The sequence below is a fragment of the Paramisgurnus dabryanus genome, chromosome 12, assembly GCF_030506205.2.
Source record: "Paramisgurnus dabryanus chromosome 12, PD_genome_1.1, whole genome shotgun sequence".
NCBI classification, from domain to species: Eukaryota; Metazoa; Chordata; class Actinopteri; order Cypriniformes; family Cobitidae; genus Paramisgurnus; species Paramisgurnus dabryanus.
The window spans coordinates 16,592,107-16,619,413 of NC_133348.1; the positions used below are offsets into that span (position 1 = coordinate 16,592,107).

At 37.3% G+C, this 27,307-nt stretch overlaps 1 protein-coding gene across 2 annotated transcripts in view; it reads left to right on the top strand.

The window, feature by feature from the left end:
* ryr3 (ryanodine receptor 3) overlaps window positions 1-27,307 on the top strand; it is a 117,129-nt gene that overhangs the window by 81,857 nt on the left and 7,965 nt on the right. For both annotated transcript variants that reach the window (XM_065256886.2, XM_065256887.2), the window contains 41 exons: window positions 2,037-2,257; window positions 2,364-2,454; window positions 3,088-3,228; window positions 3,403-3,566; window positions 3,661-3,739; window positions 3,861-3,950; window positions 4,658-4,795; window positions 4,950-5,009; window positions 5,095-5,170; window positions 5,261-5,384; window positions 5,557-5,672; window positions 5,766-5,833; window positions 5,918-6,039; window positions 6,133-6,182; window positions 6,266-6,326; window positions 6,404-6,642; window positions 9,189-9,270; window positions 9,363-9,493; window positions 9,640-9,957; window positions 10,050-10,290; window positions 10,442-10,529; window positions 10,617-10,709; window positions 10,939-11,109; window positions 11,373-11,432; window positions 11,510-11,644; window positions 11,809-11,921; window positions 15,720-15,816; window positions 20,269-20,381; window positions 20,460-20,511; window positions 20,616-20,672; window positions 20,845-20,944; window positions 21,029-21,108; window positions 21,199-21,275; window positions 21,355-21,428; window positions 23,829-23,846; window positions 24,615-24,695; window positions 25,184-25,272; window positions 25,383-25,511; window positions 25,602-25,706; window positions 25,783-25,864; window positions 25,945-27,248. In XM_065256886.2, coding sequence (XP_065112958.1) covers window positions 2,037-2,257; window positions 2,364-2,454; window positions 3,088-3,228; window positions 3,403-3,566; window positions 3,661-3,739; window positions 3,861-3,950; window positions 4,658-4,795; window positions 4,950-5,009; window positions 5,095-5,170; window positions 5,261-5,384; window positions 5,557-5,672; window positions 5,766-5,833; window positions 5,918-6,039; window positions 6,133-6,182; window positions 6,266-6,326; window positions 6,404-6,642; window positions 9,189-9,270; window positions 9,363-9,493; window positions 9,640-9,957; window positions 10,050-10,290; window positions 10,442-10,529; window positions 10,617-10,709; window positions 10,939-11,109; window positions 11,373-11,432; window positions 11,510-11,644; window positions 11,809-11,921; window positions 15,720-15,816; window positions 20,269-20,381; window positions 20,460-20,511; window positions 20,616-20,672; window positions 20,845-20,944; window positions 21,029-21,108; window positions 21,199-21,275; window positions 21,355-21,428; window positions 23,829-23,846; window positions 24,615-24,695; window positions 25,184-25,272; window positions 25,383-25,511; window positions 25,602-25,706; window positions 25,783-25,864; window positions 25,945-27,248 — 5,730 coding nt within the window. The remainder of the gene's footprint in view (window positions 1-2,036; window positions 2,258-2,363; window positions 2,455-3,087; window positions 3,229-3,402; window positions 3,567-3,660; window positions 3,740-3,860; window positions 3,951-4,657; window positions 4,796-4,949; window positions 5,010-5,094; window positions 5,171-5,260; window positions 5,385-5,556; window positions 5,673-5,765; window positions 5,834-5,917; window positions 6,040-6,132; window positions 6,183-6,265; window positions 6,327-6,403; window positions 6,643-9,188; window positions 9,271-9,362; window positions 9,494-9,639; window positions 9,958-10,049; window positions 10,291-10,441; window positions 10,530-10,616; window positions 10,710-10,938; window positions 11,110-11,372; window positions 11,433-11,509; window positions 11,645-11,808; window positions 11,922-15,719; window positions 15,817-20,268; window positions 20,382-20,459; window positions 20,512-20,615; window positions 20,673-20,844; window positions 20,945-21,028; window positions 21,109-21,198; window positions 21,276-21,354; window positions 21,429-23,828; window positions 23,847-24,614; window positions 24,696-25,183; window positions 25,273-25,382; window positions 25,512-25,601; window positions 25,707-25,782; window positions 25,865-25,944; window positions 27,249-27,307) is intronic.

Genomic DNA, 27,307 nt, shown 5'->3' on the forward strand with positions numbered 1-27,307 from the left:
GCGGGAGTCGCGGGACGGAGTGGAGTCTAGAGTGATGTTTCTTCAGGCTCCGGCGTGAATATAAATTTCTCTTCTAAAGTTCGGTAAAAACACATAAATGGCTTAAAATCTTGTTTAAGAATCTGTTTTATAATGAGAATCTCTCTTTCAGCGCGTCGTGTGTTTGCGCCGCGTGACAGCCGATTTGAATCTGACAGAGTTCGTCACTGTACATTAAAAAATCCCACACAGACATTACAGCGTAAATGCTAGGATTAAGATTGATTTTATATATAACAGATAATCTAGATACATTTACCCTAATAAGTTTTTAAAAACATGGTAATGTTTTAATGTTTTGCTTTAGTGTTTTAATGCCAGACAATCATTGAAATGAGGGAAAAATGAAGAGAAAGGCAGCAGATATAGCATCCTTCTTCAGAAAGAGTAGCAAGAAGCAGCCAAATGAATCTTAGTAAAATACATTAAAGTAGCCTTCAAAATTCACATGATTTTCTGGTCTCTATAGTTTTTTCAGCAATGGGAGATATAAATTCTGGTTTTAAAGTAAATTTCAAAAGTTTTATTTGATTAAATAGTTTAAAAAACATGGAGGTTGAATTATGACTATAAATTGTATGTTAATCTCAATTCATTTTAATAAAAATTAAATTATTGTAGCAATTGTATGTTATACATTATTCTGATTAACACACTATAATACTTAAAAGTATTTTAAGGTTGGATGATAGAGATTTTATATGCCACCCCAGAGTAACTGCTGGCCCCTGCCTGGCCACCCCTATGAAAAATCCCTTGCTCTGCCACTGATTAGCAAAACACAAAAAATACATAATATTATAAATCTTTACCCGGACAAGTGACTTTTGTGCATGGACAAGTGAAACACAAATTTACTTGTCCAAAGGACAAGTTCCTCAAAAAGTTAATGTCAAGCCCTGATAAACATATTACAACAATTTACGATTAACCAAGAATAATAGTAAACTTCATTATTGTTAATATTGTGACTCTTGATGAGTCTTGATGACGTATGCAGCTTAGAAATGCGACCTCCGGAAGGCTGCAGACTTAGGATTGAGAAACGGCCTCTGTATCATCGTTTGTTTCAAAGGTTTCGTGTGTTTAAAGTTTTAAGGTTGCCAGTTTGATTAAAATAAATAGCACCTGCACTTTTTTGTACAATTACTTCTATTTATTAGTGTCAACCTTCTATTGTTCATGTTTAACAGCTAACAAAGTTACTCATCTACAGGGGTCTAAAATTAGAAAAAGAGACCTTTAAGACACTTTATTATAACTAATGGTCCTGTGTAGCACATTTTACAGATATTTGTATTAAAATAATACTCTGGTAAAAATAGAAGTACTGATTTAACTTCTTTACTCAAGTAAAAGTATCAAAGTACAGGCTTGGAAATTTATTTAAAGTATAAAATTAAAAGTAGCCATGCCTTTAGTTCTTTATAAGCCATTGCCTACATTTTATTTGGATGTCGGCAAAATAGGCCTTCTTTTGACATGAACATTTGCATGTTGCACATTTAGCTGTTAAAGTTGGGTAAAAATGCAAAACAAAAATAAGTTAAAACATACTTTTTTATCATGGTTGTTGATATAGAGAGAGGTGGTGATGGAGCAGTGGACAAGACACTTGCTTTTGATTCCCACTGTTACACATCCACCAAATAAGTTGTTATGTGTCATACTGTACAAAAAAGTAGCATGTTGCACATCTAGCTGTAAAATGAATTAAAATGTGTTTTTTTTTTGTTCAAATAAGTTGTTATGGGTCCTACTTTACTATCCGTATAGATCCGCCACCAGTTTGATTGGCGTGTGTGTGTGGGGGGGTCTTAATATATTTTCCTGCTTTTTTGTCCTTAGCCAATCACATGCCTGATTGATGATCATCAATAATTATATTATAATATCTTACATATCATCAATTTTAATATATTTACATCTGTTCTGTTTATTGTTAAATGTGAACATGGTGAATTTATGTTTAGTCCTCCTGTTTTTATGTCCACCAGGATGTGCTCAGAACCACAGAGACGGCGCTGGCCATGAATAGGTACATAGGCTCAGCCGTGCTTCCTCTACTGACACGCTGTGCTCATCTGTTCGCTCACACAGAGCATTATGCAACTCTCATTGACTCTACGCTGCATACCATCTATCGTCTATCTAAGGGCCGATCGCTCACCAAGGCCCAGAGAGATTCTATTGAGGAATGTTTGCTGGCCATCTGCAAGTAAGAACCTACCATGACCACCTTTTAAAAACCCTCATACAAGAGATTGGGATTGGTGAAAATCCATATAGTTTCATGCTGATATAGTCATTTGCATTTTCTGTAGGCATCTTCGACCATCAATGCTGCAACAACTTTTGCGTCGTCTGGTGTTTGATGTTCCACAGCTTTCAGAGTACTGCAAGATGCCTATTAAAGTGAGTTCACTGAAAAGGTGTCTATCATCATTTATAGATATTTTCAGTGCCAGTAAAGAGAAGCAATGCACATTTCATTTTTCTAAAGTACACTGTACGCAGTTAAATTAATACACATTTATTATGCCATGACCAAAAAAATAAAGCAAATGTGATTTTTTTGTGTGTTTGTTTTGCACATACTATTCAGTTGGCAACATTATCCTTCTCCTTTATGCAAAACATAACATACACTGAATTATAATCATCAAGTATATTTATAATTTATACACACTGTTCCCATTGTTTGCCTGCTTTACACAAACATGCACACACACACACAATTACACAACAGCTGGCTTATGCATTATCTGATGCAATTTTCAACATCAGTCCCCAGAGATCTGCCTACCCATGATGCTTTGGTACAGCAGGAACATCTAAGCAAGTAACATAAATGTAATACAATTCAGCACCCTGTCTCTCTGCTGGCAGCTGTCTCACCCATCATAATCACTCTGTCACAGAGTGGGTCAATCAGCAGATGGCTTGGCAGGCCAAGCACCTTTGAAATATAACTGTGAAATCTGAGATAGCAGGAATATATTCTCAGTTTTTATGTATTTCCAAAACGATGTTTGTTTATTCTTGCAGCTTTTGACCAATCACTACGAGCAGAATTGGAAGTACTACTGTCTGCCAACAGGCCTGGGCAGCTCTGGTATGGCATCAGAGGAGGAGCTTCACCTTACCAAGAAACTCTTCTGGGGACTTTTTGATTCTCTCTCTCAGAAGGTACAACAGAGATTATAACATACTACAGCACACATTAAATGTATTTAACCTTCCCAAGCCCAAGCATTGTTATTGGTGCATAATGTTGTCATAATCCATTTTTAAAGTGTTAAAGGTACATTGCACTGGTCCCAAAAATTCTTTCTCTTTTTGATTCTATTGTGTGTTTTGCAGAAATATGATGCTGATCTTTTTAAAATGGCATTGCCGTGTTTGAGTGCCATATCCGGTGCCATTCCACCTGACTATGTGGATTCCAGTCCAGGATCTACATTGGTTAAACAAGCCTCTGTGGATGGCCAAGGCAACTTTGACCCCCGGCCAATTAACACTGCTAAGTAAGTATCATTAAAAACACTAGCCATCAGACTAGTATTCTTCTACTGACCATTTCAACTGAACCTCATGGTATATTGTGGTGTTTTTTGTCAGCATTTCCCTGCCTGAAAAGTTAGATTATATTGCCAACAAGTATGCCGAGCATTCCCATGAGAAATGGTCATCTGAGAAGGTTGGAAGATTTTAAAACTCCTCTCACTAATCTTATTAAGTGGTACTAGAGTTCAACATTCTCAGCTCATCTGTTGAGAGAGACTTTGTGTAACTTCTTGTTTTATCTTGTGTGGCAATAGATTGCTCTTGGCTGGACTGTAGGAGATAAAATAGATGACAAAGCTAAAACTCACCCATATTTAAAACCGTACAAGGAACTAAGTGAAAAGGTACCCACTTTCATACACATTCAGTCACATAAAAACATAAAAAGTATAATTTTGAGGAATGTTTTTTTAAACATATGACAAACCTTCATCAAAAAAGAAGAAAAAAAATTAAATATATATATAGCATTTTTGGTTATAATAACATAAAAAAAAATATATATATATAATGATGAGTTTGGTCCCAAAAAGCAATTTAGCCTAAACGTGTTTTCTTTTACAAACTTTCAAATAGCATTTTTGGTAATAATAACATTACAAATTAAAATCCATAATTTGATTTTCAAAGATTTATTATAAAAACTTTTTTTTCTGCAAAATGCAATACATCCATGACAAGTAAAAAAAAAAAACTATGGCATTTGTTGCGGTTTGGAAAAAAGGGAAAAAAATTGACAGAATAACACGGTGGATTTTGGATTTTGCGTAAAACATTTTAATTGACTGATTTTGGTGGTAACTAATTTTTTGTTTTTAAATGGTGTTTATCGCTTTTTGGAACCATATTCTTCACATATATGAAATATATAAGTTATGGAGTACAAAGTTTTCTGTAAAATGAGAATTTTTTTTATCAATTTATTCCAAAGTATGTGGGTAGATTTCTCTTTAAATTCAGGCATGCCCAATTGTGCAAAATTGTATTATACTGCAGAGCATAAGTAGATGGACATAAGTAAAAAGTACTACAAATCCATCACTACATCTAGGAACGGGAAACATATTGTTACCCTGGGAAAGAGACTCTCAAGAGCATGTTGGCAATGGGATGGAACATTGAAAGGACCAAAGAAGGGGAAGCCATGATCCAGCAAAGAGAAACCGAAAAACAGAGCAAGGCCTCCGAGGTAACATCTATCAAATGTCGAAAAGTAATATAACACTGGTAATCATGCTGTTGTACTAAATATCAGCACAGATGTGATGCGGCCTTAGGTTTGCATTTAGAGTTATTTAAAGATTTATTTAGCACAGTGTGATGCCTCTCTTCCATTTTTACAGGGAGAATTTAAGCCTGCCCCTCAGGATCTGGATAATGTTATTCTATCAAGAGAACTTCAGGCAAGTGTAAAATGATTTATAGCTACCTGTAAATATTTCACATGATGTCTGTTAAACTCTTTGTTCTTTGGAATCATTGCAACAGGCGATGGTGGAAACAGTCGCAGAAAATTACCACAACATTTGGGCGAAGAAGAAGAAAATTGAACTTGACAGCAAAGGTGACATTTATCTCATGGAAAATGTCTTTCGGCTCAGTCCTTTACTGACAGCATCAGGCGCATTAGCATAATGTGTGTTTTCATTGACAGGAGGTGGAAGTCATCCACTGTTAGTGCCATATGACACACTGACGGCTAAAGAGAAGTACAGAGATAGAGAGAAGTCCCAGGAACTTTTCAAGTTTCTTCAGGTTAATGGATATGCCATCAGCAGGTACAAATACAAAACTACATACAAAATACTGTAAAACATAAAATCATATTACAAATACAACATTTATGTTTTTGTGTTATCAAACAACTACTGCATTGACAAAATAAATCAAATCCCTCTTTCAGGGACAAACATTTTGATCTCTTTAATTATGTTTTTTGCACATATGCAGAGGTCAGAAAGACATGGAGCAAGACTCCTCCTCTATGGAGAAGAGGATTGCCTACAAGTTCCTCAAAAGGCTCCTAAACTATGTTGATTCTGCGCAGGAGTTTATCGCTCATCTTGGTGAGTTGAAACAATGGTGAATGATTGATCAGTTAAATATTGAGGAAGTCTCAAGTTGATGATTTTTCTGCTATCTTTTCATAACATTTGCAGAGGCTATGGCCACCAGTGGAAAAACTGACAAATCTCCCCACGATCAAGAGATCAAGTTCTTTGCTAAGGTAGGATTTTGTTGTAAAGGCAAAAAATTTTTTATATACAGTACCATGCTGTATAGTTAATAATAAAGATCTTTCACACCACAGATTCTGCTGCCTCTCATAGACCAATACTTTAAGAACCACTGCTTGTACTTTATGTCTTCCCCGAGTATAAACCTGAGCAGCAGTGGCTATGCCTCCAACAAAGAGAAGGAGATGATCACCAGGTACTGCCGTTGCAGAAATTTCGATTCGTAACTTTAAATCTGATGTTCTGCTTGTGCCATTGTCTCATACTAACTTGTCTTATTGCTTCTTAGTCTATTCTGTAAGCTTGCAGCCCTCGTCAGACACAGGATTTCACTTTTTGGTGAGAATTTCTCAAAGTATTCAGATTCGTATAAATAGGGCTTCACCCCCATCTTACTGCTCTAACATTGTCTGCTTGCACAGGAAGTGACTCTGCCACCATGGTGAGCTGCTTACACATCTTGTCACGCTCACTGGACTTCAGGTAATTGGGAAATTTCAGCTCTATGAACAACAGTTGACCTGAATATCTGTTTTAAAAATCTGTCTGTGTTATTGTAGGACTGTGATGAAGTCTGGCTCAGAGCTGGTGAAGGCTGGCGTAAGGACTTTCTTTGAGAATGCAGCAGAAGACCTGGAAAAGACTTTGGAGAACCTGAAGTTAGGGAAGCTGGGTCAGTCTCGCACTCAGATGAAGGGCGTCACTCAGATCATTGGCTACACGTCGGTGGCTCTGCTGCCCATATTGACCGTTCTCTTCCAGCACATCACTCAGCATCAGTTTGGAGCTGAATTGCTATGTAAGTATAAGCGGCTCATGAAGCAATTTGAGCCACATGTTTGTCTCTTATGCATGTTTGTCATAATTCTGGTTGTATTAAGTTTAGTGCTGGGCAAAGATTATTTGTGATTAATCGCATACAAAATAAAAGTGATTTTCGCAATTAATCTTTGCCCAGCACTAATTGAATTCATATCTCAACATTTAAAGAGGCGTTTTTTGTCATATATGGGCGGAACCATTGTTTTGTTGTGATTTAATACTGCAAATCTGTAAAAAAGCTGTTTAATTTGCACTAGGGTTGCCAACTTTCTGAAATGGAAATTAGGAACGGGGGGGGGTGACATGCCCCCATGGAAGAGAATTTTGAAAAAAAATAACCCCTTAAATAAAGACTTCTGGTGAAAATAGTGCAAACTAATTAATACATTTAGATAAATATATTTCATACACCTTCTTAGGCCTAAATATTTAATGAATAGCAAAGTATGCCTAATAAGACTGAACCACATAGATGTGAAATATAAAGGCTATCATGATCATTTTGCCAACAATGAACCATGGTTTTATTTAAGTTTATTAATACGCCCTCTTCAAAGACCCCACCCCTTTTTAAAACTTGAGCTATCTAAATCCATAATTATTTTATAAGAAACCCATCAGAAATGATTGACACATTATGAGACGGGAGGGAGCGGGACACAGGAACAGAGGGAGAGCACTAGAGAGATATATATGTGGATTGTTAGGCTAAACCTGTACTATCTCTTTTAATATAATCACTTTCTTATCAACTATATAAAATCCACATAATTATATACCATATGAGCCTCTGGAGACGACTGACGGACAATGAACCTTGACATTGCTCCATCCTGTGCCCGCAGCCTCTCGCTCCTCTAGTCTCCTCATGCGTGCTGCTTAATATCACACACTCCGCCGTGAAAAACAGAAAAAACGCGACGGCATATGGTACAATTGGCCTTGTATCCATTGTCCCTCACGCATTTCAGCCACGGGTAGTCATTTTCCCATTCAATTCTAAATTGTTGTGCTCGTTTCTTTTTCTCCGGCTGCTCGGATGCAATCATTTTTACATTTCCCGTTGTTGTCACTTGTCATCATCGTTGCTATGAGACGTGACATCACAATGACTGAAACGACCAATTAAAAGGGCATTCCCTGATGGGGATGTTAAAACGCTACGCTGATCATAGACAAACAGAGGGAGAAATTACTGCACTGTCAGGGTTTTCTTATACAAATGACGCGGTCTTCGTTCATGGCTGACATATAAGCTATGTGTCTGTCATGTATTTGCACTGAATTAATTTTCATAAAATACGGAACAAACTGCGTTCCGTATCAGTTCAATACGGAACAAGAATTTTATGTCAAATACGGGACGATTCCGTATTATACGGAACGGTTGGCAACCCTAATTTGCACTGCTTTTATAAAAAATTTACACAATATCCAGTGTTACTCAATTTTATATAGGCACAAACATTACAGTGAATATACTGACCAGTTTTACTTTTAATGTTACGTTTGTTGGTCTGTAACACACTTAAATATTTAAAATCTGCTTGTCAATTATGCAGAATTCTTGTTTTGTAAATGATTCCTCGGATAGGGCTGTCACGGTTATGAAATTTGGTTAATTGTCTAATAAATTGTGACTATTGTGACGATTAATTGCCTGTTTAGGGCTTTGATGATTATGACGATTAATTGTCTGTTTTATTCTTTGACATTTAATTCTCAATTTAAGTTTTTTGTTCATGAAATAATTCTTACACATCGTGATTACTTAAATTTACCGGGCAATAAATATTAATACACATAATACATATTTAAAAGTAAGTATTAAATGAAAATTCATCATAAGAAATAAACACAATAAAGTGTCTGAAGAAATAAACAATAAAAAAACTGACTATACAAGAACAGACCTTAAATAGTAGCCAATCCTACTAAGGCCATATTAACGCTGCACCACATGTTTGTAGTGGCTGCAAAAAATCCATTCCTTATGGATTCTTAAGAATAGCATCCTTCACTTCCCTTAATTTGGAATTGCTGTTTTGCCAATGTATGTTTGACCTGGCAGTTCATACTTTTTATTAAAGTTTTGCAGCATTTCTTTAAATGCATTTTCTTTCAATGTATTGAATAGCTTTGACATTGACACACTGTCAGTTAGGAGCGCCATCTAAGGGGCGGTTCACATTTTGCGGCTAAAACCGTGTGGAAAATGCGACCGTTGGTTGGTTCTTGTTTTAACTCGATGCGGACGTGCCTGGAAAAAACTAGTGTGTCGCTTCTGTTATGAGCATACGGCGTGCCTACATTAAAAATAATGAACTTGAGCTCGAAAAAGATGCGATATGTGTCTCGTTAATACAGGCGCTGCAGCTCCCCCTTGTGTTTTTTTGAGAGATGTGCAATCATTGCGGTAATCTGAAATCATCGCGATGAGGTCAAACAATCGAGATGAGGCGATTATTTAATCATTGTGACAGCCCTACTTCCTTAGAATAACTGAAGTTGTATGTGTTTCAGTGGATGACATTCAGCTCTCCTGTTATCGGATCCTGACCTCCCTCTACTCTCTAGGCACTGGCAAAAACATCTATGTGGAGAAGTAAATAACTTTTTTGCTAAGTAAACTTTTTTGACTATGGCGGTACACATCTGTTAATTTTCAACTGAGTTCACCCTGGTGGCATTTTACAGGCAACTTCCAGTAATAGGCGAATGCTTGTCCACTTTGGTTGGAGCCATGCCTGTGGCCTTCCTGGAACCTCAGCTGAATATGCACAATCCCCAGTCTGTCTTCAATACCAAAACTGCAAGAGAAAGAGCTAGTGAGTGTATTTAACATTAAATAGGACCATTATGAATTCTATATAACACAATATGTGAGGTATATATTAAAAGATGGAGTCTGATTGGCTCTTTAGTCTTTTCAAAGAAAAACACACTTTAATTTGCTCTCCAAAACGTTTTACAGTTTTGAGCATGCCAGACACCGTGGATGAGATGTGTCCTGAGATGCCTCATCTGGATGGCCTGATGAAGGACATCAATGACATAACCGAATCAGGTGCACGCTACACAGAGATGCCGCAGGTCATCGAGGTGATCCTACCTATGTTGTGCAACTACCTGTCATACTGGTGGGCGAAGGGCACGGAGAACTCCCCGATTGATGTTTGTTGCTGCACGACTGTCACATCTGAGCATCTCAGCCTCATTCTGGGCAACATCCTCAAGATTTTAAATAACAACCTTGGTATTGATAATGCCCCCTGGATGAAAAGACTTGCAGGTCAGTGCATTTTTCTGTTATGATGTTGTAAGTTGCTGATAACAGAGGGAATGCAATGCCCTAAATTATTTTAAACTCTGCCCCCCTTATAGTCTTCACCCAGCCTATCATTAGCAAGGCTAGCCCAGACCTCCTGAGGACACACTTCCTCCCGACGCTGGAGAAGTTGAAGAAGAAGACAGTGAAAGTAGTGGCTGAGGAGGAGCTGCTTCGGGCTGAAAGCAGAGCAGATACACAGGAAGCCGAACTGCAGATTCTGGATGAGTTTGCTGTTCTGTGCAGGGATCTGTACGCCTTTTATCCCATGCTCATTCGTTATGTGGACAACAACAGGTATTTACTGCATAACCTCCTTAATGATTTGGATGATTTGGATTTAGTTTGTTTAGGGAAAGGAAAGAAAAATACAGAGTTAAAAACATAAGACAGAAGAGTTTTCCAACCACAGCTGTCTTTTTCATCACATTTTCTTTTGACAATCTAGGTGCAAATGGCTAAAGGAACCAGACTCCGATTCAAATGAACTTTTCAAAATGGTGTCAGACATTTTCATCCTTTGGTGTAAATCTCATGTAAGGTTTCTGCATAGCGTTAAAGAATAATTTCTAAAAAAAAAAATTCAAGATTACCAAGCAATCTCTTTGTGTGTGTGTTCACAGAACTTTAAAAGGGAAGAGCAAAATTTTGTAGTGCAAAATGAAATCAACAACCTGGCATTTCTTACTGGAGATAGCAAGACTAAGATGTCAAAGGTAATTGCTGCATAAATAAATTGCCAACCTTTATACATGAGACCCAGACTCACCTTTTACTCATTGATGCCAGACAGGATATACTGTAAATCCATTTTAACAATTTGACAAGTCCCATATTTCTTATATTTTTCAATTGTTTCAGTTTTTTCTTGGATTTTTCTTTCCTCACACATGAAAGTGCTATATAGCCATATATTAACTACAATGTATTTCTTTATTAAACCAGTCTGGAGGTCAGGACCAAGAGAGAAGAGGAAAAAGGAGAAGAGGAGAATTGTACTCCATCCAAACGTCTCTTATTGTAGCAGCCCACAAGAAGATGCTGCCCATTGGCCTGAACATGTGCACTCCTGGAGACCAGGAGCTCATTTCCCTTGCCAAAATCCGCTACAGTCTGGTGAGTACATTTCTAAAGCGATAATTTTCCCAGGAATTAAAAATCCTGCTTCATTTACTTTATCATTTACCTTCCTGTTGACTCTTTTCTATGTAAGATAAAAGACTTTGAATGCGGAAAGTAGATGGAAACTACATTAGAGACAGCTATGTTCATATCACTATTACCTTTCATTGTATATGAATAAGGGCTTCTAGATGATTATCCCTTTAATCACATAATGAAAAAGATCTCCAACAAGTCACTTTTTCTCCTTTCAACAGAAAGACACAGATGATGAGGTCAAGGATCACCTGAAAAAGAACCTTCATCTCCAGGAGAAGGTCTGGATCTATCATAATCTAGCATGCATGTTGAGATATTGACATTGGTTCAAATAGTATATCTTATCTCATCACAGTCGGCAGATCCAGCAGTGCAGTGGCAGCTGAACCTCTATAAAGATGTTATGATTAAGAGCGAGGGACCTCCAGACTCAGAGCACAATGTGGAAAGAATTCAGGCCATCTCCGCTGCTGTCTATCATCTTGAACAGGTAAAAAGGAATAAAAATAAAATATTCCCTAATGCTCTTATATTATTATTGCTTTTTATTATTGCTTTAGTACTTAACATGTTTAAATCTATGTGTACTTACAAATGTTCACCCCTCACACTGGAGAGAGAGAAAAACATGTCCCACATTAATTTCACTGTCAGGTAGAGCAGCCTCTGAGGAACAAGAAGATGGTGTTTCAAAAGCTGTTGTCAAAGCAACGCAAGCGTGCCGTGGTGGCTTGTTTCCGTATGGCACCACTTTATAACCTACCAAGGTATGTCCTTAGAGACCTTTGTGTTTCCATTACAATTGTACAATGTAAAGTATATAGCTTTTATATTTACTGCTTACCAACACACCTTTACATCTTTCTGTACTTACCAAATATTCGAAAGCTGTCTTGATAGCTAATCCACTTTTCCAAATGCAGCCCAATGCATTCTGTACCTTGTTCCCTCTAATGTCAAAACTTTCCAGTACAGTGGTGTGAAAAAGTGTTGGCCCCCTTCCTGGTTTTTAATTTGTTGCATGTTTGTCACACTTTAATGTTTCAGATCATGAAACAAATTTAAATATTAATCAAAGATAACAAAAGTAAACACAACATGCAGTTATTAAATGAAAGTTTTTATTTTGAACGGAAAACAAAATCCAAACACACATGGCCCTGTGTAAAGTGCTTGCCCCCTGTGACTAGGCCACTCTAAAGTCTTCATTTAGTTTTGCTTCAGCCATTCAGAGGTGGACTTGCTGGTGTGTTTTGGATAATTTTCCTGCTGCAGAATCCAAGTTCGCTTTAGCTTGGGGTCACAAACAGAAGGCCGGGCATTGTCCTTCAGGATATTTTGGTAGACAGCAGAATTCATAGTTCCATTTATCACAGCGAGCCCCAGACCATCACACTACCACAACCATATTTTACTGTTGGTATGATGTTCTTTTTCCGAAATGCTATGTTACTTTACACCAGATGAATGGGACACACACCTTCCAACTTTTGTCAGTCCACAGAAGATTTTTCCCAAAAGTCTTGGGGATCATCAAGGCGAGACAAGTCTTTGTTTTTTTGCTCATCTGCGGTTTTCATCTTGGAACTGACATGCAGGTCTCTTTCTTATGGTGGAGTCAAAAACATTGATCTTAACTGAGGCCTGCAGTTCTTTGGATGTTGTTGTGGGGTCTTTTGTGACCTCTTGGAAAAGTCGTCACTTCGTTCTGGGAGTAATGTTGGTCGTCTGGCCACTCCTGTAAAGGTTCACCACTGTTCCATGTTTTCACTGTGGTTCGCTGAAGTCCCATAGCTTTCTTTCTCCTTTGTTCCTGAATTTCTTTTGGAAATCTTTAGGTGTGGCAGTAATCAGGCCTGGGTGTGGCTAGAGAAACTAAACTCAGGTGTGATAAACCACAGTTACGTTTTAACGGGAGGGGACACTTTTTCACACCACTGTACATAATTATGCTGAGTGTTTTTTGGAATATCAACCTGGTTTTTCATGCTCCTTTCTTCCTGCTCCTTAAACCTTTCCCTTTTTGTTGTCTCCATAACACACTTCAGATACAAAAATAATAATTACTTCCTGAATGGCTATCGGTACGTTTGGCTGGAAAAGGTGTACCATACCTCCAGCTTTGATCGTCTGTTCTCCATGCTAACGGTAATGTGAGACTAAGAGAACTAAACCTCCTCCTTCCTTCATTCTCCAAGCTAAAGGCTGAGCACCAGCATATCGTAGTGCCACTATTCTGAATGGTCACCTTCCTTTGCTGCTGGGTCGCTTCACTTTATGTACCGTAGTGATATAAAGTTTCAGGATGAGTGGAAAGGTTCTTCACTAGAAGAGCCACTGATATCCTTTGTAACTACAGTGGCCCCAAAATGGATTTGGTACTTTAAGCCATACTTCAAAGCGTGTGAATGTCTTTTCATTATGTAACTAAATATATAATCTGGTGGCTTTACTTCTAATTAAATGTATTAAAAATAGACTAAACACACTTTTCAAGCAATACAAAATATGCAGCAACAAATATGTTGTTAAAAAAGACATTTTTTGGTTGTTATACCTGGTGGAACGTTTCTTTGTTGTATTGTAAATCTGGCTAAAGCTAGCACAACCTATTTGATCTGTTTAAAAACGCCACTTCACTGTAAAACAGAAAGTTGGTTAAACTTAAAAAAGTAAGTTAGATGGTTGCCTTAAAATTTTAAGTTAATTGAACAACTTTTTTGGAATTAACTAATATTGTTAGGTTGAAATAACTCACAATTTTAAGTTAAACCAACAAATATTTTTTACAGTGATTAATGTAATACATAGTTACCCAGGGCCGGCCCTGGCCAATTTGCTGCCCTAGGCAAGATTTCACCTGGTGCCCTTTAGAATCACAGAATCACAATTGTGTTCCAATCATTTTGTTCATAACTTACACAGAAACAAACTGCACAGCTTTGTCTTGTTTTTCTTTATTTTGAAAATATTTTGGAAACACACACAAACACATACACACAATACCCTGTTACTCAGGCATTTGATCTTGACATTGTTAAAATCTTGTCTTTTTTACATGTTTTAACACTGTACATTTAACTTAAAATATTTAGGCTAATTGTGTACAAGAAAACAGCTCTTATTAATGAATTATTAGTAGCATGTTGTAGTGTCTCGGGAGATTGTGCTCATTGTTAAATAGCTTTGTGGCTATTGCACTGGAGCGGCAGTTTAAAATATAAACCCAGAATTCAGCGAACGTCAAGAACAAGAGAAAAACAATAAGGCCAAGACGCGGGATTTAAATTACGTTACACGGACCATGTATAAATTTCAATGTTTCTGGACAGAAATACCAACTTTGTCTAGTATTAATAAGCTGCACATTGGAGTGCTGGCTGCTCCCCGCGGTGCTGAAGATGCGTGATGGCACATATACACAGATATCTACGTGCAATCTATTGGAAAGTGGAGGAGTCATTAGTTGGGTTAGTAAAATAACGAAATTACAGCTTTTAAATAGAAGAAAATAAGTTTTTTTGTAAAGAGATATATTTTTTTCAGATGAGTTAGTTGGGTTAGTAAAATAATGAAATTATAGATTTAAGTACAAAATAGTATTTATATAAAGAGAAATATTGAAATAAAATTGCAAAACTCTTCTTAAGAGGAAGTAATAAAGTAAAATAACGAATAATAATTATATAATAACGAATAATAGTTTCCAATAGGTTGCACGTAAATCTGTGCTGCCACCAGTACTCCGTCCGAGCGCGTCTTCAGCACCGCGGCCAGCACTCCAATGCGCAGCTTATTAATACCAAACAAAGTGAACAAGTTGGTATTTCTGTGCAGAAACATTGAAATTTAAACATGGTCTGTGTAACATTATGTAAATTCCGCGTCTCTGTCTGATTGTTGTTTCCGTTTTCTTGTTCTTGACGTTCGCTGAATTCTGGGTTTATATTTTAAACTGCCGCTTCAGTGCAGTATAGCCACAGAGCTATTTAACAAGCACGATCTTCCGAGATACTATGCTACTAATAATTCATTATTAACTGCTGTTTTCTTGTGCAAAATATTTATATAATAAAATATATAAATATTTATAGTTAAATGTTTATATACATATATTAAAAAAAATAATAATTTGGGCGCACGGACGCCCCAAGGGGTCGGCGGCGCCCTTAGCATTTGCCTATTCCGCCTATGCCCAGGGCCGGCCCTGTAGTTACCTATTGCTATTAAATTCATTCATGAATAGGATTGACTCAATTGTCCAAAATATCTTTTGGGACCACTGTTGTGTGCATATATTCAGGTAAGATAAATTTAGGATGCTTAGAATCTGGTCATCAAAACAAAAACATTTGTTTGTAAGGAAAGTGTCAATGAAAATGTCTTTTCACGCAACAACAAACATCTAGATTGTAGCTGTGCGTTCATGAATGTCTTCATTAAGGTGACCAGTCAGATGAGGCCATGGACTGTACATCTTCCTCTCACTCCACAAAATGCACCTCCTTCCCTCATCTACCTCTCCCTCCTCTCCTCTTAACCTCCCTCTCCCCCCCACTCCTCAGGCATCGCTCAATTAATCTCTTCCTCAATGGCTATCAGAGACTTTGGATAGAGACAGAAGAGTACTTTTTTGAGGAGAAGCTAGTGCAGGACCTGGCAGTAAGTACCGGGCTGGCATCAGCGCTGCCCCGTGTGCTGTGTGTGCCCGCTGGTGCCTTCTCGGCGGCTGAATGCTCTGCGGCCAGCACCGTGCCCGCTCAAGGGCGGGAGCACGTCTCTGCCCGTCTCATGTACTCATCGTGGCCTGTGTTCAGCTCCGCCGGTTGCGTGACGCGCCGCAGACCGAGGCAGGGCAGCCAAGGCATGCATGAATTTCGGCTGAGCCTCAGTCCTCGCCGTCACGCTAGAAAAGCGGTCCTTTTCACCTCAGCCGTGGTAAGAGGGCCGGACGTTACCTGCGACGGTCCGCTTTTTCATTTGGGTGTCGTCTTTCTTTCGTAAGTCTCGTATGTTGTGTAAGTCGGTTGCATGTTCACCTCATCTAAAAATCATGTCTCAGTGTAGCTTCATGCTGAGCAGCTAGTATATAAACGTGCAAAACAAGTGGGAGGGAACCGAAATTACTCAGATTTACAGCAGAGACTGTATTTTTTCATTTAATAAATAAAAGCGAAAAATATTTTAAGTACCGACTAGATATAAGTGGACTCAAATTTTGGCATTTACACAGTCTACTGTTATTATCAATGGTAAATAGTAATAATTCTCATCGTAAAAATCAATCAGTATAAAATAGATTACTTACACTGCCACAAAGCCATTTCCATTGCCGTGTCTCCATGTGAATTTGCATGTTGAGCTGGTCATTGGTCCCTCAAACATTTTCTCATGTATGTAATACTGGAGCATCACACCAGACCCCAGTGACCATGCTCAGAGCATTCAAACAAGTGTTTCTCAGCTGAGGCCCAGTGGACGTATAGGATACAAACAAGCTTTATTTAGTTAGTTTAAGATTTGCATTGATGCATTTGGCAGGGGCTTTCATCCAAAGCCACTGCAAGCTATAAAAGAAATTACTAAATGCGTTCCTGTGCTACTGCTCAAGGCACAATGCAATAGGCTTTTTCTATCCATGCTATGTTGATTTAAAGTGGCTTTACTGGACCTGAACAGAGAGACACTGACCTTTTATTACATTTAAGTGTGTCTTTGTGTGAAATAACTGCATGTCTTATTTAAAAATATAGCCTCTTGATGCAAGAAAAGGAAGCACTATATTGAAGTCTTATTATTACTGGAATGAAATTACTAATTACAGATGTGAGAAGAAAAGCTTTTTGTGAAATTGTGTGATGTTGTTTTGGTTTGTCACTTGGTTTGTAAAATATTTTGTGCTATTCAGATTCAAATTGAGAACAAGTTTTAAATTCCAAGTCAATTCCTGAATTTGAAATGAACTTGAATTGAGGTAGCAAACAGAGTGTTGAATTGTACACGCGATGCAATATATTTGCAACTGCAAGAATGCAACAAAATCAATCAAAAAACACAACCAATAAGAAGAGCATGTGGGCGGGCTCTCGCGGTCAGTACTTCACTAGCAACTAAATGGATACGTATAATCAAAATGTATAATTACATAAATATTACACTATTTAAACAATTAAAACTACGTTCTGAGTTACTGAAACAATCGTTGTCATAAAAACATTTGTTTGTTCACATTAAGTCGACAATTTACATGTTCTTGATTCTATTTAATGAGCCATTTGAAAAAGCCATTGTTTTTTTCAGTAAGTCTATAAATCTGGGAACACAAAATTATATTTAAACTTACGCCTTTTAACATCATATAATGCACATAAACAGTACCCAAAAATTACAGTACCAGAATTTTGTTGTTTCTAAAATAGAATGGTCACATGTTGCCATCCCAGCTGGTTAAGACAAAAACTCAGATTAACATGAAAATTATCAATTTTATCGCATGTTACGTTGCATGTAGTTAGAACGTGGTGTAAGGAACCAATAATTAAAATGGATTCAAATTCAAAGACATTCATAAGCGTGCCCGGCTCCACGTGGCAGGCCAGGGTGGGCCTGGCCCACCCAATCAGAGGCTTGGCCCACCCTGGCCCCACCCACACCCCATTACAGCCAATCCTTTGGCCAAAAGTGTGAGAAGAATTCTTAAGAACAACAGCATTTCAGATAAAATTAAAATTTATAGTTTGTTTTGGTTGATGTAAATAGTTATTTTTATGTACATAGTTATTTTAAAAGAACTGCCCCTTTTTATCAAATCTAAAGTTAATTACAAGATATGTACAAAAAATATTAAAAATGAAGAAAACACAACAATATCAAACAACCCAAACAATTGTCTTAAATATATGATATTAAAACTATAGAAATGTAAAGCATTAAAGAACCCCCCCAATCCGACCGGCCCACCTGGAATATCACTTGGCCCACCTTTTATCTCATATCTGGAGCTGGGGCTGTTCATATGACTGTTTTATTTTTTCTAAATAATAAAAATAATAATGTGAACATGCAATTGTACATACACCTGGAGTGTTTTAATAATCACAAGGCACATTGGTATTTAAAATGATTTATAATGTAAATATTGAATTCGGTGTATTTTAAATGAGTTTAAAAATATGCATAAAACACACCAAAAACTACATATATTGAATTATTGAAACAATAGTTGTCATAAAATACACTTGCTTGTTCAAATAATTTGGTATTTAAAGTGATTTATAATGTAAATATCAGCAAAAACATGAATCAGGCTTGGTATACGGAAACCATTAATAGAACATTAGCAGATGCTTTAATCCTAAGCAAGTTACAAATAATAGAGCATTTAACAGTTGTCTAAATGGAGCCAGCAATAAGTGCAAATCATTGTTGCTGTGAAAACTAAAGACATTTTCTTTGTTAATTAATTTGTTTCAATTACAATTTCTCTGCCCATCATTCTAACTACAACTTAAAATTTAAATTCAATTGAAATTTCAACTCATGAATTGAAATGGAGCCAGTTCTTAAATTCTGAATTTTACCCAGCTGTGGTAATAATGTGGTCTCATTCACTAATAATTTCCATACATTATTTGTATTTATGTACCCCCTTGAAATTCTCAAAGCAACCTTTAACCTTATGTTAATGAATTTGGTGTATTCTAAATGAGGTTAGTAATATGCAGAAAACACATCAATATGCAGAACTTGAAATAAAGGGAGAAATGTAATAAAGGCATTTAGGATTTTTAGCTTTGGGAGGTTTTGTTGTCGCAAGTGAAGGCCAGAAATGTATGCGGTTGTTTACAGGTGTAACATGTACAGGTAAAACAAGCATGGAATGCTGTAACAAAGGCCGTTATAGGAATATTACACTTTCTTAAAAAAATCCAGATAATTTACTCACCCCATGTCATCCAAATTGTTGATGTCTTTCTTTGTTCAGTCGAGAAGAAATTACGTTTTTTAAAGGGAAACCATTCCATGATTTTTCTCAATTTAATAGACTTTACTGGACCTCACAGTTTACAGTTTAAATGCAGTTCAAAATTACAGTTTCAACGCAGCTTCAAAGGGGAATAAATTACACCCAACAAGGCATAAGGGTCTTATCTAGCAAAATTATTGTCATATTCAGCAAGAAAAATATGCACTTTTAAACGATACAACAATATTTTGGATAACATGGGGTGAGTAAATTATAAGAATTTTTTTAAAATGTGGAGTATTCATTTTATATGGTTTCACCAGAGATGTACAAGTGTCTGATTAATGTTTGAAACTCTCATTATGTGTACTTGTATCTAATAAAATAGATACAAATTAGGGCTATTAATTAGATGAATTAGATATGGGGATTTTTTAACACATTTAATGCATGCAATCAAGTCATAAAATAACATAAAACATAGTTGATATAACTTCATATCACTTAATTTTTACAGTGTATGCAGAATTATTTTACATTTGATTACTTAATTCAATTTCTGTACTTTAAACCACAGATCAACTTGAAAAAAAAGAGATTCATTAATCGGCACATCATGTAATTAATTACATGATAATTTTTTATAGCTTGACAGTCCTAAAACCAATATCTATATGTGTAGGAATAATGTTTATTATAGAAGCAACATATAAATATCAGGTCAGGTGCAGCCTAATAGTTAAGAGAGTCGGTCTTATAAGTTGACTGTTCGAGTCTCACGGCCGGCCGGTTGTGACTGAGGTCCCCCTTGTATTATATATCAGTGATATATTACAATTTTAGTATGTTGTTCTTGCATTTTTCAATCATTTAGAAGAAATTTTAGTGTGAAAGCTTTCGGTGATTTATGATTTGTTTGTTGAAATGTTCGTACACAGATTTCACACATAAATCTGCACATACACATGCTTAGTGAATGAGACCCAATGTCTGGGAGCATGGGTTTGTGAGTCAGAGCGTGTTTGTACATGAGATAATGTACAAGGTGGACTTTTGATTATGGCAATGACATGTTTGTTTGAAAGACAGATTTGGAGAGAGCTTGTAATGAGGTGCTGGTTTTATAACGTTTGTGGCTCTTCTTGTAGAAAACTCCTTTAGTTGTGGTAGAGGAAGAGGAGGAAGAAGAAGCTGAAGTTCAGCCAGATCCTCTTCATCAGCTCATCCTTCACTTCAGCCACAATGCTCTGACTGAAAGGAGGTGATGTGTTCATATAAGTGAATAGAGTTTTTGATTAGATTCATACCTGACCGTTTCATTGTCTTTGTATTGTTGTAGCTTCCTAGAGGTGGATCCTCTGTATATTGCTTACGCTGATATGATGGCAAAGGTCAGTGTGGTATTGACTCACATTTACTGTATGTTGTACTCTAAATGTATGATGATGAAACACAAATGAGTAGAATTGCAAACCATTCATGTTTTACATTACAGAGCTGTGCTGAGAATGAAGAGGAGGAAGAAGAAGAGGGGAAAGAAAAAACTTTTGAGGTATAACTGTAGCAGTAACTGGTTGGATAGATAAGTGTAGCTATAAATTTAGATTTCATTATACAGGTGTCAGGTGTAGCAACATGCTTTTTATTACTAGACGTATCATTAATAAAAACAGCCACAAATATCAACCCAATATTACTGAACCAGTGTTTGTTCTCTCTCACAGGAAAAGGAAATGGAGAAGCAGAAGATTTTGTACCAGCAGGCCAGACTTCACGCACGAGGTGCTGCTGAAATGGTCCTACAGATGATCAGTGCCAGTAAAGGTACATTTTTGCCCTTTCTAAACTCTTAAATGGTTTATTAATTGCTGTGGATGAAGCATAGCAGGAATTTTTGTTTGATAACAGGTCGACTTGGCCCCATGGTGACTGGAACCCTTAAACTAGGCATTTCTATTCTGAATGGAGGCAACGTTCTTGTACAGCAGGTAATGAACTTGACTGGGTTCGGCATGTCAGTTTTGTCTCACAGAGAATTCCGAGTTCAGTAAAAATGTTAATATTTCGTATTTCTTTAGAAAATGTTGGATTATTTGAAAGACAAGCGAGATGCTGGATTCTTTAAAAGTTTATCAGGATTAATGCAGTCTTGCAGGTGAGTGTGATGTGCACCAAATACCCATTCCGGTCTCCAGTGATTAGAAATTGTGACTGTTTCTCTGTGTCTCTGACAGTGTGCTGGATTTGAATGCATTTGAAAGGCAAAATAAAGCAGAAAGTCTTGGAATGGTGACTGAAGAGGGGTCAAGTAAGCCAAAACTGCTGCATGTTTTGATGATGGGACCTGTCATTAGTTTATAATATAGACAGTATATGACCCTGGACCACAAAACCTTAAGTCGCACGGGTATGTATTATTAATATATAATGTAAAGATTATTGTAAGTTTCCTACCATAAATATCACAACATTTTTTTTTGAGTGGATACAGTTGCTAAGGACTTCATTTGGAGAACTTTAAAGCCGTCTTTCTTACTTATTCATTTAGCTGACGCTTTTATCCAAAGCGACTTACAATTGCGCAGAGGTCGCACGCCTCTGGAGCAACTAAGGGTTAAGCGTCTTGCTCAGGGACACAATGGTGTGTCACAGTGGATTCGAACCCGAGTATCTCACACCAAAGTGTGTCTTATTCAGTGCGCCATCACCACCACTATTGCTCTTTCTCAATATTTAGATTTGCACCCTCAGATTCCAGACTTTTAAAACGACACTCCACTTTTTTTGAAAATATGCTCACTTTCCAGCTCCCCTAGAGTTAAACATTTGATTTTTAATGCTTTGGAATCCATTAAGTTGATCTCCGGGTCTAGCGCTAGCACTTTTAGCATAGCTTAGCACAATCCATTATTTCTGTTTAGACCATTAGCATTGCGCTAAAAAATAACCAAAGGGTTTCGATATTTTTCCTATTTAAAGCTTGACTCTTCTGTAGTTACATTGTGTACTATGACCGACGGAAAATTAAAAGTTGCGATTTTCTATGCATATATGGCTAGAAACTATACTCTCATGCTGGCGTAATAATCAAGGAGTGATATTACACAGTGCCCAAAAATAGTCCCCTGCTATTGAAAGTAACCAAGGGGACTATTTTCAGGCAGTGTGTAATATCACTAAACCTCCTGCAGCCATGTTACATCAGCAAAGTCCTTGATTATTATGCCAGAATTAGAGTATAGTTCATAGCCATATCTGCCTAGAAAATCGCAACTTTTAATTTTCCATCGGTCTTGGTTAACAATGTAACTACAGAATAGTAAAGTTTTAAATAGGAAAAATATAGAAACTCTTTGGTTATTTTTTAGCGCGATGCTAATGGTCTAATCAGATTCAATGAATTATGCTAAGCTATGCTAAAAGTACCAACGCCAGACCCGGAGATCAGCTGAATGGATTCCAAAGCATTAAGAATCAAATGTTTAACTCTAGGGGAGCTGGAAAATGAGCATATACTTGTGGAGTGGAGTGTCCATTTAAATAGTTGTATCTCGGCCAAATATTGTCCTATCCTAACAAACCATACATCAATGGAAAGCTTATTTATTCATTTGACCATTATGACTGGTCCAGGGTCACATATTTAATGATATCTAGAATACATTTTCCTTGCCATTACATAAATAAGTTTGCAGAGTAAATTTGCTTCTGTTTAATAATGTTTAGCACAGTAATGGTATCACTTCTTTTTAGATTGCTAGCAAACGTTGCACCACGGTAACTTAAGGTGCAATTAATGCGCACTGTAAATCACTGCAACAATGCAAGTTACTGTATTTCACATTATGCAATTAAATGAAGTGAACACAGCAATGCAATCCAAAAGCATAGGGATGGTTAAGGATATGTAAATATAGTATAATAGTGTAAATCAGATGATATACTGTACAAATGCTTAAATAATTAAATATTTACCACTTACTGTATATTCATATGCCACACATTATGATGTATTAATACAATAAGTAAGATTTTTTGCATAACAGTCATAAGAATGAATTGCTTATATTTTATGCTATATATTTACACAAAGCATGTTTTTTTATTTTGGGATAAATTATTGGAACCACTGCATTTAAAATAGTACTAATGCCTTATTCATATTTGTACTAATATCTAGATTCCATAAATAAAGCCTTGTCCACCCCCAATTAATAATAGTCTGTATATGCCTACATAGTATGCTTCCCAGCTTCCAATTTTTATTGTTATGCGTTGTATCTTACAGGGGTGGTTTCCCAGACTGGGCACGTCCTAGTCTCAGACTTAAATACATGTTTGATGTTTAATTTAAAAGCATCTTGTACTGACATATTTGAACATTTATCAGTGCCATTGTTTTGTCTCAAGATGCACACATGTAATGCTTTTTGTAATGTTTGCTTGTAAAAAATACTTAAATGGCCTAATATAACTAAGGCCTAGTCCTGTACTAATCTTAACCCTGTCCGAGAAACCCGATCTTGAAAAAAAAACCAGAGGTACTGTTACTTTCCGTGTAAAAACTGTCTGTTTAGCTCTGCAACTTCATGTCCATCTTTTCACAAAAAGTTAAATGACTCTTAATTCTTTCTAAAATTCAATCTCTCTCCATTTGCTTTTGTCTGCTCTCTTTGTTTGTCCTTCATCATTTTATACTGGATTGCAGTCAACGCGAGTGAGCGGGGTAAATAAAGTTTAGCTACTCGTCGTTTTGCAACGCTTTCCACTGGCATGTCGCTGTTTTAGAAACTTTGCCCCTGTTCCCTGCTTCCATGAATGCACAACCCAATGGTGCTGGCTTTAAGAGATGCATAACTGCATGCTGACATACGGATTTAAGACAGAACTAAAAACTAAGCCAGGCTCTTTACTTCATCTAGTTCAGTGAATGGGAAATTTTGTCTTCTATGTGAGCAAATGATCTACTCCAACTATGTATTGAAAATGATTCATACATATTTATTGATGTGTACATTCAGCTAAAGATCAAAACACAGCTACAAAATGAGCAAAGGGCTTTGCTACGCTGTGGATCTGGGGCTATTTTACAAGGCTAGTTCCTTACATGACTAACTTTCACAAAGTGACATTGTGTAGAATATATTGCAAATAGATCTTATATCTTTTTATTACTTTTAAATTATTAATATAGCAGCTTGAGTAAGATTCAATTGTATCTCAAGCATAAACTACACACGAACGATCCTTGTGAAAGTTACTTAGCTAACCCGGCTTTTTGAAATATAATTTTGTGTATTAATCTACAAGCTTTTATTTTCCAGTCAGCTCTTGGGATGCAATTGCGGGGCTGCACTTTTAAGCATCCCATCCTAAGTGAATCAAGCTCATAAAATATACACTAGTCAAACGCTTGCTTGAGACTGATAAAAATCTATTTGAAGTTCTTTAGCCTAAAATAACTACATTTGTTTTCTACGTGTCTTGTTTTAAGGTTCAAAAGTGCTACAAAATGATGAGTTTACAAAGGATCTATTCAGGTTTTTGCAACTCCTGTGTGAGGGCCATAATAACGGTAAGACTCTTATTAATTATCTTATCCTTATTCTCACAAACACATTTTACACCTGCACCTCAAATGGTTGAACATTACACTAGCAACACCAAGGTTATGAGTTTGATTCCCAGGGAATGGATGTACTGTAAATATTGGTTGTATGCACGGTAAGTCCATTAGGAATAAAGTGCCACATGTGTTTGTGTACACTAAATTAATTAAATCATAAATTACAGTTTTCCTTAACTTAACCTCCTAAGAACTGGTGTGTCCACATGTGTATCCACAAATTTTTTGTGGTTTGCACCATAATACTTAACTCTATGTAACTGGAACCTGTTGTACACAAACATGGACAATTACACTGCTTCATGTTCAAAGAAAAATATTTGGTTATTTATTGGTTCTAACCGCAAATAGCTGGAAGACATCTAAAATGCAAGCCAAACCAAAGCTAGGGTCTTAAAAGGGTTAATCTTTATTTGCATTTGAAATGTCCTCAACAGATTTCCAAAACTTCCTGCGGACCCAAACGGGAAACACTACTACGGTCAACATCATCATTAGCACCGTGGACTACCTCTTGCGTCTACAAGTAACACATACACTAAATACATATACAAAAAAATTGAATCAACCAATATACAGAATCATAATAAAAGAACTACAGTTTTAAGTAATCTCCATATCTGTTTTTATCACCAGGAGTCCATAAGCGATTTTTACTGGTATTACTCTGGGAAAGATGTCATGGATGAGGCTGGGCAATATAACTTCTCTAAAGCATTGGCAGTAGCCAAACAAATCTTTAACTCACTCACTGAGTACATCCAGGTACACATATGAGCTTTACACTATGAGCGTTGCACTTTATTCTACAAACCTCATTGCATTGAGGTAACGCTTGGTGTATTTTTATTCGAGGGCCCTTGTATTGGGAATCAGCAGAGTTTGGCACACAGCAGGTTATGGGATGCAGTGGTGGGATTTCTGCACGTTTTCGCCAACATGCAAATGAAACTATCACATGTAAGCAACAACAGCCACTCTTATAATTTTGAAGTCTAGTGACAATGCATTATTTACCCATAACCTCTGTACTCAGGATTCTAGCCAAATCGAGCTACTGAAGGAATTGATGGATTTGCAGAAGGATATGGTGGTCATGATGTTATCTCTTCTTGAAGGTGGGGGCTTTTTGGTCTTTTCTATTTCACACTGGAACTTGTGAGACACCAGATTAGTAAATTTTCATAATGCTTTTCAGGTAATGTGGTCAATGGAACTATCGGTAAGCAGATGGTCGACACTTTAGTGGAGTCGTCCAGCAACGTGGAAATGATCCTCAAGTTCTTCGACATGTTTCTCAAACTGAAGGACCTAACCACATCGGATAACTTCAAAGAGCACGACCCGGACTGCAAAGGCGTCATATCCAAGAAGGAGTTCCAGAAGTCCATGGAAAGCCAAAAGCAGTACACACAGTCAGAGATCGAGTTCCTTCTGTCCTGTGTGGAGGCAGATGAAAATGACATGTTCAACTATGAAGAATTTGTGGGACGCTTCCATGAACCAGCCAAGGACATTGGCTTCAATGTGGCTGTGCTACTCACTAACCTATCAGAACATATGCCCCACGACTCACGCCTTGGGTCCTTCTTAGACCTTGCCGAAAGTGTTCTCAGCTACTTCGAGCCTTACCTGGGCCGTATCGAGATCATGGGTGGTGCCAAAAGGATCGAAAGGGTTTACTTTGAGATCAGTGAGTCCAGCAGAACCCAGTGGGAGAAGCCGCAAGTCAAAGAGTCCAAAAGGCAGTTCATCTTTGATGTGGTCAACGAAGGTGGCGAGAGCGAAAAGATGGAGTTATTTGTGAACTTCTGTGAAGACACCATCTTTGAGATGCAGCTGGCCTCTCAGATTTCCGAGCAAGATGCCACAGAACGACCTGAGGAAAATGAAGAGGAAGATGTGCACAGTCTTCTTGAAGGATTGTCCGAAGAGGAAGAAGTGTCCCTCGAGTCTGCCTCGGCCTTCACCGCGGCTTGTGCCTCCGTGAAGAAGAGCGTGTCTAATTTCCGTCAGATGCTGACGTTGAAGAATATGCGCAAACAGTTCAAGAAACTCAAAAAACTGACCATCAAGGAGATGATTACAGGCTTCTTCTCCTTCTTCTGGATGCTATTTACCGGGTTCTTCAAAGGAATTTTCAGCATTGTCTTCGGGTTCTTCCATATTATTTGGTCCTCCATGTTTGGAGGGGGCCTTGTAGAGGGGGCTAAAAACATGAAAGTGACTGATATTTTGGGTAACATGCCTGATCCCACCCAATTTGGAATCCACGGCGATGTTTTGGAAGCTGAGAAAACTGAAAGCAATGAACTAGTTGTGACGGCAGATATGGTGCAGATGACTGGTGCTGGTGTTGAGAAACTGGAAGCCGATATGATCATGGATCTCCTCAATCCTGCGGGAAAGAAAGAGGGGAAGCATGGGGTAGAGCCTGGTCTGGGTGATGTCTGTGAGGTCCATACGGAGGCTAGTGCTCCTGTCGAGAAGAAGAAAAGTCAGGTTTGTATCTGTTCTTGTCATTTTTCATTTAAATTGTAAAGTATGATTTCATATAGTAT